The 19,236-nt window shown below is 47.0% G+C and overlaps 1 protein-coding gene across 1 annotated transcript in view; it reads right to left on the bottom strand.

The window, feature by feature from the left end:
• Nucleotides 1–12,440, bottom strand: part of bmp7b (bone morphogenetic protein 7b) — a 151,274-nt gene extending 138,834 nt beyond the window's left edge. Inside the window, exon 1 of the mRNA XM_068000732.1 lies at nt 11,766–12,440. Within this exon, the coding sequence (XP_067856833.1) occupies nt 11,766–12,159 (394 nt within the window). The 5' untranslated portion in view covers nt 12,160–12,440. The remainder of the gene's footprint in view (nt 1–11,765) is intronic.
• Between the last annotated feature and the right edge of the window lie 6,796 nt (nt 12,441–19,236).

Genomic DNA, 19,236 nt, shown 5'->3' with positions numbered 1-19,236 from the left:
CAACCCCAATATTAACTGGGATACAATCAGTGTGAATGGTACAGAGGGAGCAGAATTCTTAAATTGCATTCAGGAGAATTTTTTTAGCCAGTACATAGCAAGCCCAACAAGAGAGGGGGCAGTTCTGGATTTAGTTTTAGGGAATGAAGCTGGGCAGGTGGAAGGAGTATCAGTGAGAGAACATTTTGGTGGTAGTGATCATAATTCAGTTAGATTTAGCATAGTTATGGAAAAGGACAAAGATAGAACAGGAGTAAAAGTTCTAAATTGGGGAAAGGCCAATTTTACTAAGCTGAGAAGTGACTTAGCAAAAGTGGACTGGAAACAGCTACTTGAAGGTAAATCAGTGTCAGAGCAGTGGGAGGCATTCAAGGGGGAGATTCAAGGGGTTCAGAGTAAACATGTTCCCACAAAGAAAAAGGGTAGGACTGTCAAATCTAGAGCCCCCTGGATGACAAGGAGCATACAGGGTAAGATAAGGCAAAAAAGGGAATCTTATGTCAGACACCGAGAGCTCAATACTGCAGAAAGCCGAGAGGAGTATAGAAAGTGCAGGGGTGAAATTAAAAAGGAAATTAGGAAAGCAAAGAGAGGGCATGAAAAAATACAGGCAAGTAAAACTAACGAAAACCCAAAAATGTTTTCTAAATACATAAAGAACAAGAGGATAACTAAGGAAAGAGTAGGGCCTATTAGAGACTAAAAAGGTAAACTATGTGTGGAGGTGGAAGATGTAGGTTTGGTTCTTAATGAATACTTTGCATCTATCTTCACAAAAGAGAGGGACGATACAGAGATTGTAGTTAAGGAGGAGGAGTGTGAAATATTGGATGGGATAAACATAGTGAGAGAGGAAGTATTAAGGGGATTAGCATCTTTGAAAGTAGATAAATCGCCAGGCCTGGATGAAATGTATCCCAGGCTGTTAAGAGAAGCAAGGCAGGAAATAGTGGAGGCTCTGACCATCATTTTCCAATCCTCCCTGGCTACAGACCGGAGGATTGGAGGACTGTTACGTTGTACCGTTATTTAAAAAGGGAGAAAAGGATAGGCCTAGTAATTACAGGCCAGTCAGTCTAACCTCAGTGGTGGGAAAATTATTGGAATCAATTCTGAGAGACAGTATAAACCGTCATGTAGAAAGGCACAGATTAATCAAGAACAGTCAACATGGATTTGTTAAGGGGAGGTCGTGTCTGACTAACTTGATTGAATTTTTTGAGGAGGTAACAAGAAAGGTCGATGGGGGTAATGTGTTTGATGTAGTGTGCATGGATTTTAGCAAGACTTTTTGAAAAGATCCCACATGGTAGACTGGTCAAAAAAGTAAAAGCCCATGGGATCCAAGGGAAAGTGGCAAGTTGAATCCAAATTTGGCTCAATGGCAGGAAGCAAAGGGTAATGTTTAATGGGTGTTTTTGCGACTGGAAGGCTGTTTCCAGTGGGGTTCCGCAAGGCTCAGTACTCGGTCCCTTGCTTTTTGTGGTATATATTAATGATTTGGACTTGATCAAGAAGTTTGCAGATGATACAAAAATTGGCTGTGTGGTTGATAATAAGGAGGAAAGCTATAGACTGCAGGTAGATGTCAGTGGACTGGTCAGGTGGGCAGAAAAGTGGCAAATGGAATTCAATCCAGAGAAGTGTGAGATGATGCATTTGTGGAGGGCAAACAAGGCAAGGGAGTACACAATAAATGGGAGGATACTGAGAGGTGTAGAGGAAGTGAGAGACCTTGGAGCGCATGTCCACAGATCCCTGAAGGTAGCAGGACACGTAGGTAAGGTGGTTAAAAAGGCATACGGGATACTTTCCTTTATTAGCCAAGGCATAGAATATAACAGCAAGGAAGTTATGCTAGAACTGTATAAAACATTTGTAAACAATTTTACAACACCAAGTTATAGTCCAGCAATTTTATTTTAAATTCACAAGCTTTCGGAGGCTACCTCCTTCCTCAGGTGAACGATGTGGAAATGAAGTCCTCGAAAATGAGGACATTGTTCACCTGAGGAAGGAGGTAGCCTCCGAAAGCTTGTGAATTTAAAATAAAATTGCTGGACTATAACTTGGTGTTGTAAAATTGTTTACAATTGTCAACCCCAGTCCATCACCGGCATCTCCACATCATGTATAAAACATTGGTTAGGCCACAGCTTGAGTACTGCGTACAGTTCTGGTCACCACATTACAGGAAAGATGTGATTGCACTAGAGAGTGTGCAGAGGAGATTTACAAGGACGTTGGCAGGTCTGTAGAGTTTTAGCTATGAGGAAAGATTGGATAGGCTGGGGTTGTTTTCTTTGGAACAAAGGAGGCTGAGGGGAGATTTAATTGAGGTGTACAAAATTATGAGGGGCCTAGATAGAGTGGATAGGGAGGACCTATTTCCCTGAGCAGAGGGATCAGTGACCGGGGGCATAGATTTAAAGTATTTGGTAGAAGGATTAGAGGGGAGCTGAGGAGAAATGTTTTCACCCAGAGGGTGGTGGGGGTCTGGAACTCACTGCCTGATAGGGTGGTAGAGGCAGAGACCCTCAACTCATTAAAAATACCTGGATGTGCAGTTGAAGAGCCGTGACCTGCAGGGCTACGGACCAAGAGCTGGAAAGTGGGATTAAACTGGATAGCTCTTTTTCGGCTGGCACGGACAAGATGGGCTGAATGGCCTCCTCTGTGCTGTAACTTTCTATGATTATATGCTTCTAAACTGAGGCCCCGTCTGCTCTCTTGGGTGAGTATAAAAGATCCCACGGCATTATTTTGAAGAAGAGCAGGGGAGTTCTTCCCGGTGTCCTGGCCAATATTTATCCCTCAACCAACATCACTAAAACAGATGAACTGGTCATAATCACATTGCTGTTTGTGGGAGCTTGCTGTGTGCAAATTATATCCAACTGGCCTGGATTTGGAGTGGTGGCATCAACGAATATAAACAGCAGCACGTGCCCAGACCTGGCGGGTCTCTGAGAATCACCCAACAATCATCCAACTCAGAGGTAAACATTCCTGTTCACCTCAGCCTGTTTCCCCCAAATTACAACAATCGCTGTTTAAACAGGAATCAACAGATGCAGACAGAACAAAACAAAAGGATATTACTCAGTGAGGGTGCTTTCCCATTTTATAATGGTCTCAAATGGGAATTGGCTTGTTAAAAGAGCTCCAGACAGACGTGCTAATGGAAGACTTGCTGACATGTGATTTATCTGCCCTGATGGTGAGACCCTCTTTAAAAGAAGACCATGAGACTCCCTTTTACAATAGTTGGCTGCATATAGGGACACCACTGTGCCCGACCAGAATGGAGATGATTGGGTAATTCCCCTGTCAATCATGCCTGGAGACCGCACTGCTGTAAGTGACGGTTTGATTTTATGCCCATAATTTGTATGTAACTATCCTCCACTCACTGCATTTTGCTGGAGAAATCATCCTGCTTTTATAGGGAGATGTTGCTGTAGTTTCGGCCATGAGTTCTGTTTCCACGAGTTTGTACAGGCGCTTTTTAAATAGACTCTCTGGACAGTTTGCTGGGAAATAGACTATTTGCTGTGAGTCCTGCTGTAAGTCCAACCCTGCCTCCAACTCATTGGCTGACACAGTGCAACTCATTGGCTGACACAGTGCAACTCATTGGCTGACACAGTTGCTGGGAGCACGGTGAGGGAGCTTTTATATTGATCTCCCTCTCCTGGATCCTGAGCAACTTTCCTAAACCCAACCTAAACTGACCAGATTTGTTAGGATTAATAGTCAGGAAATCTTGAGTTTTTTTACCTGGGTCGACGTTACAGCAGTGACTACACCTCAAAAGTGCTTCATTGGCTGTAAAGTGCTTTGGGACGTCCTGAGGTGGTGAAGGTTGCTATATGAATGCAAGTCCTTTACTTCTTCTGACCTCCACCAGTCCACACGGCTGCAGCAAATGCGCTTTTGCAGATGCAACGCAAGTCAGACATTACTGCGCGGCTCTCACCTGACGACAGACACCTGCACGCTGAATTCACACTACATTGGCACGTAGCCGGGTGAGTGCCACACACTGACGTCTGACCCGGGCTTTATGACTCACCCACTACCATGCACATGATGCAGTAATGATGCTAGTACGTCACATGGGTGCACTTGCCAAACAATCAGAGGCATCTTGGGCTGGTTTGGTGAGATGGTATATTTGGTTATATTGCAGAGAGGTAAGGTTGGTTTGGTGAGATGGTATATTTGGTTATACTGCAGAGAGGTAAGGTTGGTTTGGTGAGATGGTATATTTGGTTATATTGCAGTGAGGTAAGGTTGGTTTGGTGAGATGGTATATTTGGTTATATTGCAGTGAGGTAAGGTTGGTTTGGTGAGATGGTATATTTGGTTATATTGCAGAGGGGTAATGTTGGTTTGGTGAGACGGTATATTTGGTTATATTGCAGTGAGGTAAGGTTGGTTTGGTGAGATGGTATATTTGGTTATATTGCAGTGAGGTAAGGTTGGTTTGGTGAGATGGTATATTTGGTTATATCGCAGTGAGGTAAGGTTGGTTTGGTGAGATGGTATATTTGGTTATATCGCAGAGGGGTAATGTTGGTTTGGTGAGACGGTATATTTGGTTATATCGCAGTGAGGTAAGGTTGGTTTGGTGAGATGGTATATTTGGTTATATCGCAGTGAGGTAATGTTGGTTTGGTGAGACGGTATATTTGGTTATATCGCAGTGAGGTAAGGTTGGTTTGGTGAGATGGTATATTTGGTTATATCGCAGAGGGGTAATGTTGGTTTGGTGAGATGGTATATTTGGTTATATCGCAGTGAGGTAAGGTTGGTTTGGTGAGACGGTATATTTGGTTATATCGCAGTGAGGTAAGGTTGGTTTGGTGAGACGGTATATTTGGTTATATTGCAGAGGGGTAATGTTGGTTTGGTGAGATGGTATATTTGGTTATATTGCAGTGAGGTAAGGTTGGTTTGGTGAGATGGTATATTTGGTTATATTGCAGTGAGGTAAGGTTGGTTTGGTGAGACGGTATATTTGGTTATATCGCAGTGAGGTAAGGTTGGTTTGGTGAGACGGTATATTTGGTTATATTGCAGAGGGGTAATGTTGGTTTGGTGAGATGGTATATTTGGTTATATCGCAGTGAGGTAAGGTTGGTTTGGTGAGACGGTATATTTGGTTATATCGCAGTGAGGTAATGTTGGTTTGGTGAGATGGTATATTTGGTTATATCGCAGTGAGGTAAGGTTGGTTTGGTGAGATGGTATATTTGGTTATATCGCAGTGAGGTAAGGTTGGTTTGGTGAGACGGTATATTTGGTTATATTGCAGAGGGGTAAGGTTGGTTTGGTGAGATGGTATATTTGGTTATATCGCAGTGAGGTAAGGTTGGTTTGGTGAGATGGTATATTTGGTTATATCGCAGTGAGGTAAGGTTGGTTTGGTGAGACGGTATATTTGGTTATATTGCAGTGAGGTAAGGTTAGTTTGGTGAGACGGTATATTTGGTTATATTGCAGTGAAGTAAGGCTGGTTTGGTGAGATGGTATATTTGGTTATATCGCAGTGAGGTAAGGCTGGTTTGGTGAGATGGTATATTTGGTTATATCGCAGTGAGGTAAGGTTGGTTTGGTGAGACGGTATATTTGGTTATATCGCAGTGAGGTAAGGTTAGTTTGGTGAGATGGTATATTTGGTTATATCGCAGTGAGGTAAGGTTGGTTTGGTGAGACGGTATATTTGTTTATATTGCAGAGAGGTAAGGTTAGTTTGGTGAGATGGTATATTTGGTTATATTGCAGTGAGGTAAGGCTGGTTTGGTGACTTACCAATAGCACCCCTGGCAGAATAGAGAGGTGCTGAGTTGAGCGAGTGTTTACACACAGTGATGGTCACTCACACCCATCCTACAAACCAGTTTCAGGATGGTGGATGTCTGTAGCAGATCCTCAGGACATCCTCTGAGCTGAAGCTAACCCAAGAAAGTGGGTGTAGCAGAGATTACCTCAAAAATAAATACAGGCTCTGACCTGGTGGCCTATCCCTCAATTTCCAGTTTCCTTTCGTCTTTGTGAAGGTCCGGATTTCACTGGGGTAACATTCCCCAGACTACAGCAGTTCTCCTGTACCTCAGGATGGGGCCATTCTTGATGTGAGTCTAGACAGCGAGTGGTGGAATGATATTTGACTGTGGAGAGCATCACAACTGAGCTAATCCTTTTCTCTCCCAGTTGTAGAATCCCTACTCCTGCCCTAGCTGTGTGTACAACCCCAGGGGCATCCAGACTGCTAGGGCACACTACTACCCTGCCCATGGCAACCGCCCAATAAACTCTCTGGGGAGGCGGCTGTCCATCTTTAAGAATTGCATCTAAACTGCAGAAGAGGTCAGAGGAGGTTTGGAACATAGGAACATAGGAACAGGAGTAGGCCATTCAGCCCCTCGTGCCTGCTCCGCCATTTGATAAGATCACGGCTGATCTGTGATCTAACTCCATATACCTGCCTTTGGCCCATATCCCTTAATACCTTTGATTGCCAAAAAGCTATCTATCTCACATTTAAATTTAGCAATTGAGCTAGTATCAATTGCTGTTTGCGGAAGAGAGTTCCAAACTTCTACAACCCTTTGTGTGTAGAAATGTTTTCTAATCTCACTCCTGAAAGGTCTGGCTCTAATTTTTAGACTGTGCCCCCTACTCCTAGAATTCCCAACCAGCGGAAATAGTTTCTCTCTATCCACCCTATCTGTTCCCCTTAATATCTTATATGATTTGATTGGATTATTTTCCCTCAAAACTAGTTAAAAGCTCCATGTAAAATTAAACTCACAGGCAAAATTAGACCGTTATCAAGCAGAGCTGGGCTGAACTGAGCAGGTCTCAGTGAGGCCAGACTGATATTCTCATTCATGATGCAGAAACTCTGGGGAGGGGGGGGAGGATGATGAGGCCCCCACCAAACTATTTAAAACAAGGCTGGAGCTCTTTTCTCCAGAAAAGAGAAGGCTGAGGGGTGACCTGATAGAGGTCTTTAAGATTTAAAGGGGTTTGATAGGGTAGACGTAGAGAAAATGTTTCCACTTGTGGGGGAGACCAGAACTAGAGACCATAAATATAAGGTAGTCACTAATAAATTCAATAGGGAATTCGGGTGAAACTTCTTTACTCAGAGTGTGGTGAGAATGTGGAACTCGCTGTTACAGGAAGGAATGGAGACGAATAGGCTGCCACTCCCGTGCAGTACTGAGGGAGTGCTGCACTGTCGGAAGTGCTGTCTTTCGGATGAGATGTTAAACCGAGGCCCTGTCTGCCCTCTTGGGTGGATATGAAAGATCCCACGGCACTATTTCGAAGATGAGCAGGGGAATTCTCCCCGGTGTCCTGGCCAATATTTATCCCTCAACCAACATCACTAAAACAGATTATCTGCTCATTATCACATTACTGTTTGTGGGATCTTGCTGTGCGCAAATTAGCTGCCTCATTACAATGGTGACTACACTTCAAAAGTACTTTGTTTGCTGTAAACGCTTTGGGATGGCCTGAGGTGGTGAAAGGCGCTAAATAAATGCAAGACTTTCTTTTTCCTCTCAAAAAAACAGTACAGCCTGTTGGAGGCCTCGTCCCACACACCTTCGAGCGGAATCACTGGATAGGGATCAGGGTTGCTGTACGACCTCAACCACCTGGTAGAGGGCAGTAGAGGCAACAGAAATGGTCTTTGTACGTCTGACTGATCTTTCCTCTCCCAGGAACACTGTGGCCATTTCGAGTGGCTCTACGGCTGCCCTGGCCGAGACCAGCTAGCTTGGCACAGGACGGGGTGTTAACCTGGGGCCAGCCCCAGTCTGGGTAAGGAAAGTGGGGGCTACGCCTGCTGGAGCTCCAATGCTGAACCTGCAGTGAGTGACGGACTCTATGAACACAATATGCAATGATGTTAAGCTGCTTTTGTGTTGTTCCAATGCCGCTGGATCTAACACAGCTGGTGGTAACCACAAGCTAAACTTTAGGACGGTCAGGTAGTGTCGTGGTTATGTTACTGGGCTAATAATCCAAAGAACGTGAGTTCAAATCCCACTGTGACAGTTTGAGAATTTAAGTTCCGTTTAAAAAAAGCACCTGGAAATAAAAATCTGATCTCAGTAAAAGTGACCATGAAGCTGTCTGATTGTCGTAAAAACTCAACTGGTTCACTGATGTCCTTTAGGGAAGGAAACTGCCCGTCCTTACCCGGTCTGGGCCTATATGTGACTCTAGTCCCACACCAACGTGATTGACTAGGAAACCAGTTGTCAAGAAGAAGTCGAGTTGCCAAATCTGCTTGGACATATTCCTGGAGGTTTCATCACATGACCTCCTGACTCCAGCTGCCCCTCCCCCACTCTCCCCCATTGGTCGCCCAACATGTCCATCCTCGCAACGCCCCACCTGCCCACGATGATTGGAAAACAAACAGGCTCTTAATTACCCGATTGGATGTCAGTCAACAGCCTTTCGATCTCATCTCCAACATTTTTATAACAAATAGAACAAAGAATAGTTCAAAGAAAATGAAAAAAATCACACACAATTTTTTTTTAATGTCCCAATGATTTCTCTCCCGGGTTTTGCTCGCAGCAATGTCCTGGAAATAAGTCTTTAATTTCTAGAGACTCTAGGATAATCCTGGAGTGTTGGCAACCCTAAGAAGAAGGCCCACCACCAAAATCTTCTCAGGGCAATTAGGGATGGGCAATACCCAAATAAAAAAATGGACCAGAGATCAACCAGGTGGATCTACCTGACTCTTTGCTGGTCATCCTGGACTACAGATGTAGATCGCTCCCCGAGACTACAGACGTAGATCGCTCCCCGAGACTACAGACGTAGATCGCTCCCCGAGACTACAGACGTAGATCGCTCCCCAGGACTAGAGACGTTGATCATTCCCCGAGATTACAGACGTAGATCGCTCCCCGAGACTACAGACGTGGATCGCTCCCCGAGACTACAGACGTAGATCATTCCCCGAGACTACAGACGTAGATCATTCCCCGAGACTACAGACGTAGATCGCACGCTGAGACTACAGACGTCGATCATTCCCCGAGACTACAGACGTAGATCGCACGCTGAGACTACAGACGTCGATCATTCCCCGAGACTACAGACGTAGATCACTCCCTGAGACTACAGACGTAGATCGCTCCCCGAGACTACAGACGTGGATCGCTCCCCGAGACTACAGACGTGGATCGCTCCCCGAGATTACAGACGTGGATCGCTCCCCGAGACTACAGACGTGGATCGCTCCCCGAGACTACAAACGTGGATTGCTCCCTGAAACTACAGACGTGGATCGCTCCCCGAGATTACAGACGTAGATCACTCCCCGAGACTGCAGACATGGATTGCTCCCTGAAACTACAGACGTGGATCGCTCCCCAAGACTACAGACGTGGATTGCTCCCTGAAACTACAGACGTGGATCACTCCCCGAGACTACAGACGTGGATCGCTCCCTGAGACTACAGATGTAGATCGCACGCTGAGACTACAGACGTGGATCGCTCCCTGAGACTACAGACATAGATCGGTCCCCGAGACTACAGACGTGGATCGCTCCCTGAGACTACAGACGTGGATCGCTCCCTGAGACTGCAGACGTGGATCGCTCCCCGAGACTACAGATGTAGATCTCTCCCCGAGACTGCAGACGTAGATCGCTCCCTGAGACTATGGACGTAGGTCGCACGCTGAGACTCGGCCGCAATGTAATGTCAGGTTTAGGGTGTGTGGTTCTCAGATCCTCTTGCACTGTACCACAGTAACCTCGCTGGGAGCTCCGTTTACGCCATGAATGGAGTTTCTGCTGACATTACAGCAGCTGAAATGGAGGAGCTCCCAGGAAATTCAACTGGGACTGCGAAATCTGGGATGTCACTGGCAGGGCACGTGTTTGTCATTGAGACACGTGTTCGTCATTGAGACACGTGTTTGTCATTGAGACACGTGTTCGTCATTGAGACACGTGTTCGTCATTGAGACACGTGTTCGTCATTGAGACACGTGTTTGTCATTGAAAGATACTGTAAGATTACTGCAACAAATCTTCAAATGGCATTCTAATAGCGGGGGAGTGAGGGGGGTGAGGGGAGAGAAGTCGTCAATTAAAAGTCGAGGTACTGTCAGTTTCTGTGGAGTGAAAGAGAGTCCCAGGGTCGGGCCCTGGTCTGAAGCTGAGTTAGCCAATCTGAGCCAGACAGCAGTTCGAGGTGTTCTAACTAGCCATAGTGCTCCTGATTTAGGAAGTGCAAAGAATCTTGCCCCTTGCCACCACGCAACCCTACTGGAAAGTGTAGCCGTGTGAAGGTTGGATTAAGGACAGAGCTGGGCTCAGCGGTGATGCCCGCACCCCACGGTAGAACAGCCGGCCGGCACTCGTCACCTAAACTCTACATTCGAAGAACAGGCAATATACAGGAGGACTTTCATTGGCTACGGAACTGTATCCCAAGACAGAAGTGTGGAGGGGGGAAGAGAGAAGGCACACTCCTCAGTGCTCAAAGGGTTAACAGAACTATTAACAGCTGCTCAGTTCGATTGAGGTGACTGCACCAATTGAGATTTACATTCAACAGCTCCACACAACAGAGCGGCGGGGAGACGGTCTGCAGTACCAATACTTCACCAGGAAACTTTCCCCTGCCTTCAAACACACTATTTATTTGTAAGCCGAGATTTTAACCCTTAAAATGCAGCATAAAACAGCAACCCTGGCCCAGGATATAAAAAAACTCTGCAGTTAATACCAGAGCAATTCACTTTATTTCCGAACTCTTTAGATTTACGGTTGAGAAAGAATCATAGAATGATACAGCATAGAAAGAGGCCATTCGGCCCATCGTATCTATGCTGGCTCTTTGAAAGGGCTATCCAATTGGTCCCACTCCCCCGCCCCATAGCCCTGCAAATTTTTCCTTTTCACGTATTTCTCCAATTCCCTTTTGAAAGTTATTATTGAATCCGCTTCCACCGCCCTTTCAGGCAGCGCATTCCAGATCAGAACAACTCGCTGCGTAAAATGTTTTATCCTCATGTCGCCCTCTGGCTCTTTCGCCAATTATCTTAAAAAGATACAATCTATATTTGTGTGATTTTCACTCTTTCCTTTGTTGAGGCTCCTTGACTGGGCGCCGTGTTGAGCTGGCATGTTACTGCAGCCCTGTCGTGCCGACGCAAGACTGCATCCTGCTCCTTTTGTTTTCGTGCCGAGCAAAAGTTAAATGCTTTCCGGAAAAAGGAAGGCACGGGTTGCATGGAGGGAAAAATCAAGGGGGGGCGGTTGTGGGGGCAGAGTGGGTGTTAACTGGCAGTAACTTGCATAGCCTGGCAGTAACTTCCACTGGCTGGTTCGAGAGTGGGCACCTGGGGAGACCCATCAGCAAAGTCCACGACCCACCACCTCAAACAGCCAAAGGAGTAAACAGTGAGGGGGAGGGAGAAAATACTAACTAAACAGTGAAGCAAGAAAATGCAACTCGCTCCCAAATAAATGAAAGACTCTCTAACAAAGCGTCCTGTGCTGGGCTTAGAATTAAAGTGACGCTTTAAAATTTTTACAATTTGCTTGCAACCTGAAGTGGATTCTCAGGCAAAACGCAATGTTTTATCTTTCACAACCGCCTAAAGTAAAGTGTGCGCCACCGAGAGGGTCGCGCAAATAAAATAAGATTTAGATCACCCTCACGGTCGCGGCCGAGTTTCGAATGAAAGGAACGCTGTAGACTCACCCAGGTTGACGAAACTCATGACCATATCGGCATCGCTGAGGAAGGTGCTGTCGTGCTGGCTGGCCAGTGGGGGTCCCTGAGTGGTGAAGAGGGCCCTGTAGGGGTACGAGAAGCCCCCCGCGTCCTCCATCGACATGGAGTTGTAGAGATCCAGCATGAACATGGGCGCTGAGTTGTGCTTGCCATGCAAGTGGGGTCTGGGGCGGTGAGGCAGACCCAGGATGGAGAGGATCTCTCTCTGCATCTCCCGTCTCTCCTGGCTCTTTAGACGCCCGTGGATGAAGCTGGAATGGATCGCGTTGTCAATGGTGAGGTTCCCCAAAACTGACTGCAGCAAGAAGCAGTTCCAGAGAAGTCCCGTTACAGGTTTTTTAATCAATAGCAGGAAGCTCATTCTTACTCTCAGGCTGGACTGCTATGTGACTCCTCTACATAAACATGGTCACTTTCTCTCTCTCTCTCTCTCTCTCCTTCCCCTCTTTACAGCTCAGTCGAGGCTGCCCAGGCACTGTGCAAAGCCATCCGAGTGAAGGTGTAGTTCAGGACCCATGTTGTCTGAACTGACTCTCACAGTTAAGTGAGAGAGCTGGAGAGTTCCTTCACCTAAGGAGTTGCGATCCCTTTGCATGTAAATCTGTGCGGTTGTCTGGTGCAGACGGAGCCAGCAGGAGGCTGCTGTGTGGGAGGAGCACCCTCTAGTCTAAACTCAAAAGTAACAACAGAAAATTATCTGAATGTCTTAAGGGCGTCTGTAATTAAACGAGAGGGATGGGCTTTTGAATGTAATTGCTTGTTGATGGAAAGGTGAGGGGTGAGGCCGACACAGGGCAGGATGGCTCGTTGCACTTTTCTTTTTATTGAATGAAATTATTTTGAACTCCCAGTTGCCGTCTGGGATTGTTCCATTTGTTTTATCCACAGTCACCCTCTTGTTTAATCGACTTCCCTTTCTGTGATCCTGTTAAAGAGGGAGGAGGGGAGCGAGGAAGAGAGAGAGAGCGAGAGAGAGAGAGACAGAGAGCTCTCAGAAACATCTCAAAGTGCTTCACGTACAATGAATTGCTTTGAAGGATAGTCACTGTTGTTATCACAAGATTACTTGCAGTCATTTTGTGCACAGCAAGATCCCACAAACAGCAATGAGCCGAATGGCCAGTTAATCTGTTTAAAGAGGGAAGTCTTCCCATGATCACATTTTTCAAAATCAGCCAAAAAGAATTTACTTTCCTGTTTTAAACTTCGGTGGGGAGGCATTTTTAAGTTTTCTCCCATCGTCCCCGAAGTCATTCACCCCTTGTGGAGGTATGTTTTCATCCAATACCTTGATCAAATGGCCATTCATTATGTGCAAACCCAGACAATGAGTTTCAGGGGGCTATTTGACTATGGAGGGCATCGCCTGCTTCAGTCCGCACATGGCTAGTTTCCAGCAGCCGTCAATGGGAAGCGGTCGGAAGTGGGAACCCCGGCTGAATTGTCCCTTCTGAGGCCAGTTGTGGCAAGTCCGACTGCTCCGAGATCAGCCAGCTCGGCACAGGCCAGGGAACCAAGCCCGAACATTCGGTCCTGTGTGGCTCAGTACCGGCCATTAACCATTGAGGGGAGAGAGGGGGTGAGTATCATGGCTGAGTGATTATGACACCAATGGGGAGCAGTGACTGATCCCAACCCCCCATGAGGAAGTTGGGTGTACACAGGTGAAGTATCAGAGTTATGGCAGTGACAAGTCTCCTGTATCTGTGACCACCTGCTTCAGGCAATGATACTTGACTTAATAAAATGGATCACCGAGTGTGGAGCTGAGTTACATTAATTCACTGGCTCCAGGTTCAATCCAGTCTGTGCTGAATTCATTGGTGCCTTCTAGGGCAGGAGCTGGGTTAGGGTTAGCGATAGGGTTAGGGGTACAGTTAGGGATTAGGGCTAGGGTTAGTGGTTAGAGATTAGGGGCTAGGGTTAAGGTTAGGGTTACAATTGGTGTGAGTACCCCGGTCTGGGGAGAGGAAAACTCAGGCAGGCTTCCTGCCCTCAATCGCACAACACCCTATTGGAAAGCGCCTATATGTGGGCAGCATCGGTCTGACTGTGATGCCTTCTTGGTTGAATAGCCTGATGACACTTGGGTGAGGTACTACAGATAAAGTGAGCATCGTAGACATCCTGACCCATCAGAGATCTGAAGACGAGGGGTCGAAACCGAAGGGGAAATAACGGCCAGCAGCGTTTTTATAATGACGACACCCGGGGCATGATTTTAACATGGCGGCCGGAAGTCAGTGGGGAGTGAAGTGGGGGGGGATGAATAGTCACGGGGGAAACCCAGAAAAAATTTCTCGCGTCGGCTTGAGCAATTGCGACTAAATTGAAGGCCCTTAATGTAACTTCCGTGTTTCACGTCTCCAAGCTGTGCAGCGAGCGTATTGTGCACCCGAATGGCATGCTGGGAACTGGAGTTTTAAAGGGCCAGTGCAAAAATGGATTTTGAGGGAGAAAGGAGGAAATTACAGAAATGCAGCATCAGGAGTGTAAGGCAGCACCCCGCTTTAACGATTCCTGTCTTGAGTTGTTACTGGCTGGTGTGAGGAGCAGGAGGGAGATATTATACCCAGCTGACCTGCTTCTGCCGCCAAGAAGGCCTGGCTCGAGGTGGCGGAGGAGCTGAGCAGCAGGAGCATGGTGGCAAGGTCATGGGTACAGTACAGGAAACGCTTTACTGACCTAACCAGGTCAGGGAAAGTGAGTACAGTTACTGATTCACCCACACCCTGAGGTGTACATTACCCCCCCCAACCCCAGCTCACTTTGTCTTGCCAAGCCTACTCTATCACATCACTCCTCACTCCCACTTAAGTCTCATTATCAACTTACCTTCACTTTCTGTGCACTTCCTCACCTCCCCATTTGTGAACCCACCACTCCCACTCACCCCAATCCTGATGAAAGTGATGACTCTGTCTGATACTCATCCTCTGATGCATCTCACTCATTGTCAGCCTCACCCAAAGTGACGTATCCATCAGGTGACCACTTCACTCACGTCTGTTTTTTCTCCCCTTGTAGGAGAAGAGAGTGCAAAATGCACAGGAGAGAAGTCGGACTGGAGGGGCCCACCACAAATAGTGGCCCTGACAGATGCAGAGGAGGAGGCGTTAGATCTCAGCCGCATGGTTGAATGCCTGGCCGTTGGAGACGGAGAGACTGGCAACCCGCAAGCGGCTGGTGACAGACCTTTAACATCCCTCACACACTTTGTGAATTGAAGTTATCAATGATTGATCTGTTGCACACCTCAGTATGGTCATTGAAAACTGACTTCTGCGATGATTGTTAATATCGGTTTATGTTGTCTTCCAGGGTCTTCAAGTATCGGTGAGGAGGCAGGCACCATGGAAGAAGACAATTCCTCAGAGGAGATCCATTCCTCTGAGGACACACCGCACATCACATCCAGCCATGCACCAGCACAGATATTGGCAGTTAGTGGGTCCTGTTAGGCAAATAGTTGGGTTGACACCTGGTGATTCATCATACACAAGTGAGCACGAGAGAGACTGATGGCAGGGACAGCTGTGGAGAGTCCACATTGGGGCGCACTCCCCTCCAAGCTTCGCTCAGCTGGACACAGATGCTGAAACCCCAGGTGCCATCGTTGAGAGTGAGGATGATCGAGGTTCAGCTCCACCTTTGCGAGGTACTGGAAAAGGTGTCAGGCACACTCTCCATAATAGCGGAGAGGATGGAGGAGTCCAACTCCATCGCTGGTGGAATGGTGGTGCAGGTAAGAGTGGGAATGTCTGCGATGGAGAGAGAGGCAGCCTCCATTGAGCTTCAAGCACGGCTCTGTAATGAGTCAGTGGAGGCCAAGACAACGGCCATGCGGACTCTGAATGCCAACATGTCTGCCGCTCTAAACAGGTAGACAGATACTTTAGCCGTGGCCTTAGAACGCGGCACATCTGCTCCCAACTGCTGTCCAACAGAGTGGTAGGAGTGATGTTGCGCTGGCCTGGGAGAGGGATGATGGTGAAAGGGTGCAGTGGTTATTTAATATACGGATAATTACTTTTATAGTTAAGTGGAAGTGGGGACTCCACTCGGAGTGCTCTCACCTCTCACCTGTCGCCCCCCCACCCCCCCACTTCATCCAGTCCCCATAATGCTGCCTCCTCTCCCGATGGCTGAGTCTGCCCCTGCGCGGTGCATGTGACGCAGTCTTTGGAGGGGCCCTCACGGGCTCCAAAATCCAGAAAGTGTAGGCTGAAAGAATCTAAGTAGTCTGGGTATGAATCTGAGTAACCTGCCACTACCTCTGCACCAGCCACAGGAGATGCACCACTTAGAATCAGCGCTAGGAAGGTTTTGTAATCACCAAAGATATGCACAAGAGTGTCTGATGGAATGTCATGTTTTTATTTATATTTGTTTTTTGTTAAATGCACATTAAATGTTATAATTGTCAGCATTACTGCCACATCTTGCCCATTTGAGTCCCTTTTGTGAGAGCTCCCTTTCATGTGCTTCATCATGAATGCCAAGACTTGATGTCACCCATTGGGTGAGTGTACAATGGGTGTAAGTGTGGTTGAAGGACGGGTTTGTGAAAGTGGAGTGGGGGGGGGAGCGGGGGGCCGGGGGTGGGATGGTGGTTGTTCCAGGCGGCCTGAGTAGTTCACTATCTTCACTTTGCAGATCTCAATATGAGAACCTGTTAGATATGAGTGAATCCTGGCTTCACGAGCAGCCATGTGCATCGCTGCTCTTGTGATGGGTTCCCCATCCTCATCCTCCTCCTCCTCCTCCTCCTCACCATCATCTTCTTCAATGTTGCCAGCAGATGAGGATGCATTTGAGCTCCTCCACCTGTCACCTTCTCTGTTGAGTGATGTTGTGCTGGACACAACACACAACTATTATTCTGCGCACCCTCTCCAGTGAGTACTGAAGGGCTCCCTCAGATCAATCCAGGCACCCGAAGCACATCTTCAGCATTCCTTTGTCTTGTTCCATGACAGACCTGGTGGTGATGTGACTGTCGTTGGAACACTGCTGTGCCTCACTGGTGGGGTTTTTCACAGGTGTCATGAGCCACATCTGCAGGGGGTATCCCTTGTCACCAAGGAGCCAGCATTTAAGCAAATGAACAAATCATGGCAGCTGCCAGGGAATCTGGCACACACCAGCAGAAACCTCGTCCAGTGGTCACACACCAGCTGTGCATTGATGGAGTGATATGCCTTTTGGTTGATGAACATTCCTGGCTCATGTGGAGGTCCTCAGATTGCTATGTGTGCAATCAGTCAATTACACCCTGTACCTGTGGGAAGCCAGCCAGAGAGTTGAAACCCACTGCCCTCTCAGTCTGGCTGATGTCGTTACGAGGGAAGTTGACATAGTCGGATGCCCTGGCAAACAAACCATCCGTCGCCTGTTGTATACACTTATGTGCAGGCGACTGAGTCACCCTGGAGATGTCATCAGTGACGTAGTGGACAGTGGTGACTGTAACTGCGATGGGCAATGTGTGGCCACCAGGTCCAGCCGGGAGCATGCAGATGTCTGCGACCACCTGCCAACTCAATCTGAGTTTTCGTGGGCACTGCCCCTCAGAGAGGTCCAGGAAGCTCAGCCTCTGTCTGTCAACCCTCTCATGTGGGTAGTGCCTCCTGCGATCTCGGCCCCTCCGTTGGTCCCCTCTCTGCTCTTCTCCAGGTCCTTGTGGCGCTCCTCTGTTTTGTGGAGCTGGAACTCCCAGAATTGCAGGCCGTGCCTGCTGCCGATGGTGATGTGCCTCCTCCTCAGATGTACTGTGGAATACATCCATTGCAACCTCCCCATCCTGATGGTGTCGGTTTGAGACGAGGTCCAAAATGTAGGCAAATATGTCTGAACACAAGAATTCTCAGTGTGAATAAAGAAATCTCAGTCTAAAGACAACAAACTCCCAGCCAAAGGTTTATCTGAGAGAACTGAGTGCCCTGCTGCAAAAACTCACCTTTTCTTCACATGTCAGTCACTGGTTTAAATGTCCTAATGGGGGCCGGCTACAACTCACCTCCGTTTCCATGGTGTGTTTCAGAGGCCACGGGAGACATGATCAGGGAAAGTTAAAATGGTTTGTGTAACTCAATGCACAAAAACTTAATCCCCTTAATTGGTTTAAATGCCTAAATTGGCCCTTTAATTATCGGCCCGCCAGCTATAAGAGCCAGTGGGACTTCTGGGTGTCAGAAGCGCATCCATAAACGCGTCTGGGTCAAACCCGGAAGTGGCCGCGTTGGAGCTGGGATTCAGTCCCGCTCTGATTTCTTAGAATTTTCACTGCCCACCCACCCCCAACCCACCTGTTCTTGGGGGTTAAAATTAGCCCTCCGATCTCAGAGGGGACCACAGTTAATGATGACCTCAACACTGATAATAAAAGAAAGCCTTGCATTTACATTGCGACTTTCATGACCCCAGGATGTCCCAAAGTGCTTTAAAAGCTTTGGAAGTGTAGTCACTGTTGTCGTGTTGGAAACATGGCAGCCAATTAGCTAAAAGCAAGGTCCCACAGACAGCGATTAGATAATGACCAGGTGATCGGTTTTAGATGTTGGTCTAGGGATAAATGTTGGCCAGGTCACCGAGGAAAATCCCCTGCTCTTCTCCGAAATAGTGCCATGTGAACTTTTCCATCCATCTGACAGGGCAGACGGGGCCTCGGTTAACATCTCATCCATAAGACGGCACCTCCGACAGTGTAGCTCTCCCTCAGTACTGCACTGAGGTGTCAGCCTGGAATTTCGGCTCAAAGCATTGGAGTGGGGCTTGAACGGTCTCCATCCCTCCCTAGCACCACTAACATAATCAAACTGGGACAGGAGTTAATAATAACATAATCACAACTGAGACAGTAGTTAATAATAACATAATCAAAACTGGGACAGTAGTTAGTAATAACATAATCAAAACTGGGACAGTAGTTAGTAATAACATAATCAAAACTGGGACAGTAGTTATTAATAACATAATCACAACTGAGACAGTAGTTATTAATAACATAATCACAACTGAGACAGTTATTAATAACATAATCACAACTGGGAAAGCAGTTAATAAAAACATAATCACAACTGAGACAGCTGTTAAAAATATCATAATGACAGCTAGGACTGCTGTTAATAATAATGTAATCACAGGTGGGACAGGGATTAATAATAACATAATCACAGTGGAGACAGCTGTTAATAAAAACATAATCACAACTGGGACAGAAATTAATAATAACATGATCACAGCTGGGACAGCTGTGAATAATAACCTCATCACCACTCAGACAGTTGTTAACAATAACATAGTCACAACCTGTGACAGCAGTTAATAATATATTCACAGCTGTGCCAGCAGTTATTAATAACATAATCACAGTTGGGACAGAAGTTAATAATAACCTAAGGTGGGGATGCTGTTAATAATAAGATAATCACATCTG

This window comes from Heptranchias perlo, chromosome 19 (assembly GCF_035084215.1).
Source record: "Heptranchias perlo isolate sHepPer1 chromosome 19, sHepPer1.hap1, whole genome shotgun sequence".
Taxonomy (NCBI): Eukaryota; Metazoa; Chordata; class Chondrichthyes; order Hexanchiformes; family Hexanchidae; genus Heptranchias; species Heptranchias perlo.
Note: the sequence above shows the minus strand (reverse complement) of the source record. Positions and strands in the feature narration are given on the sequence as shown.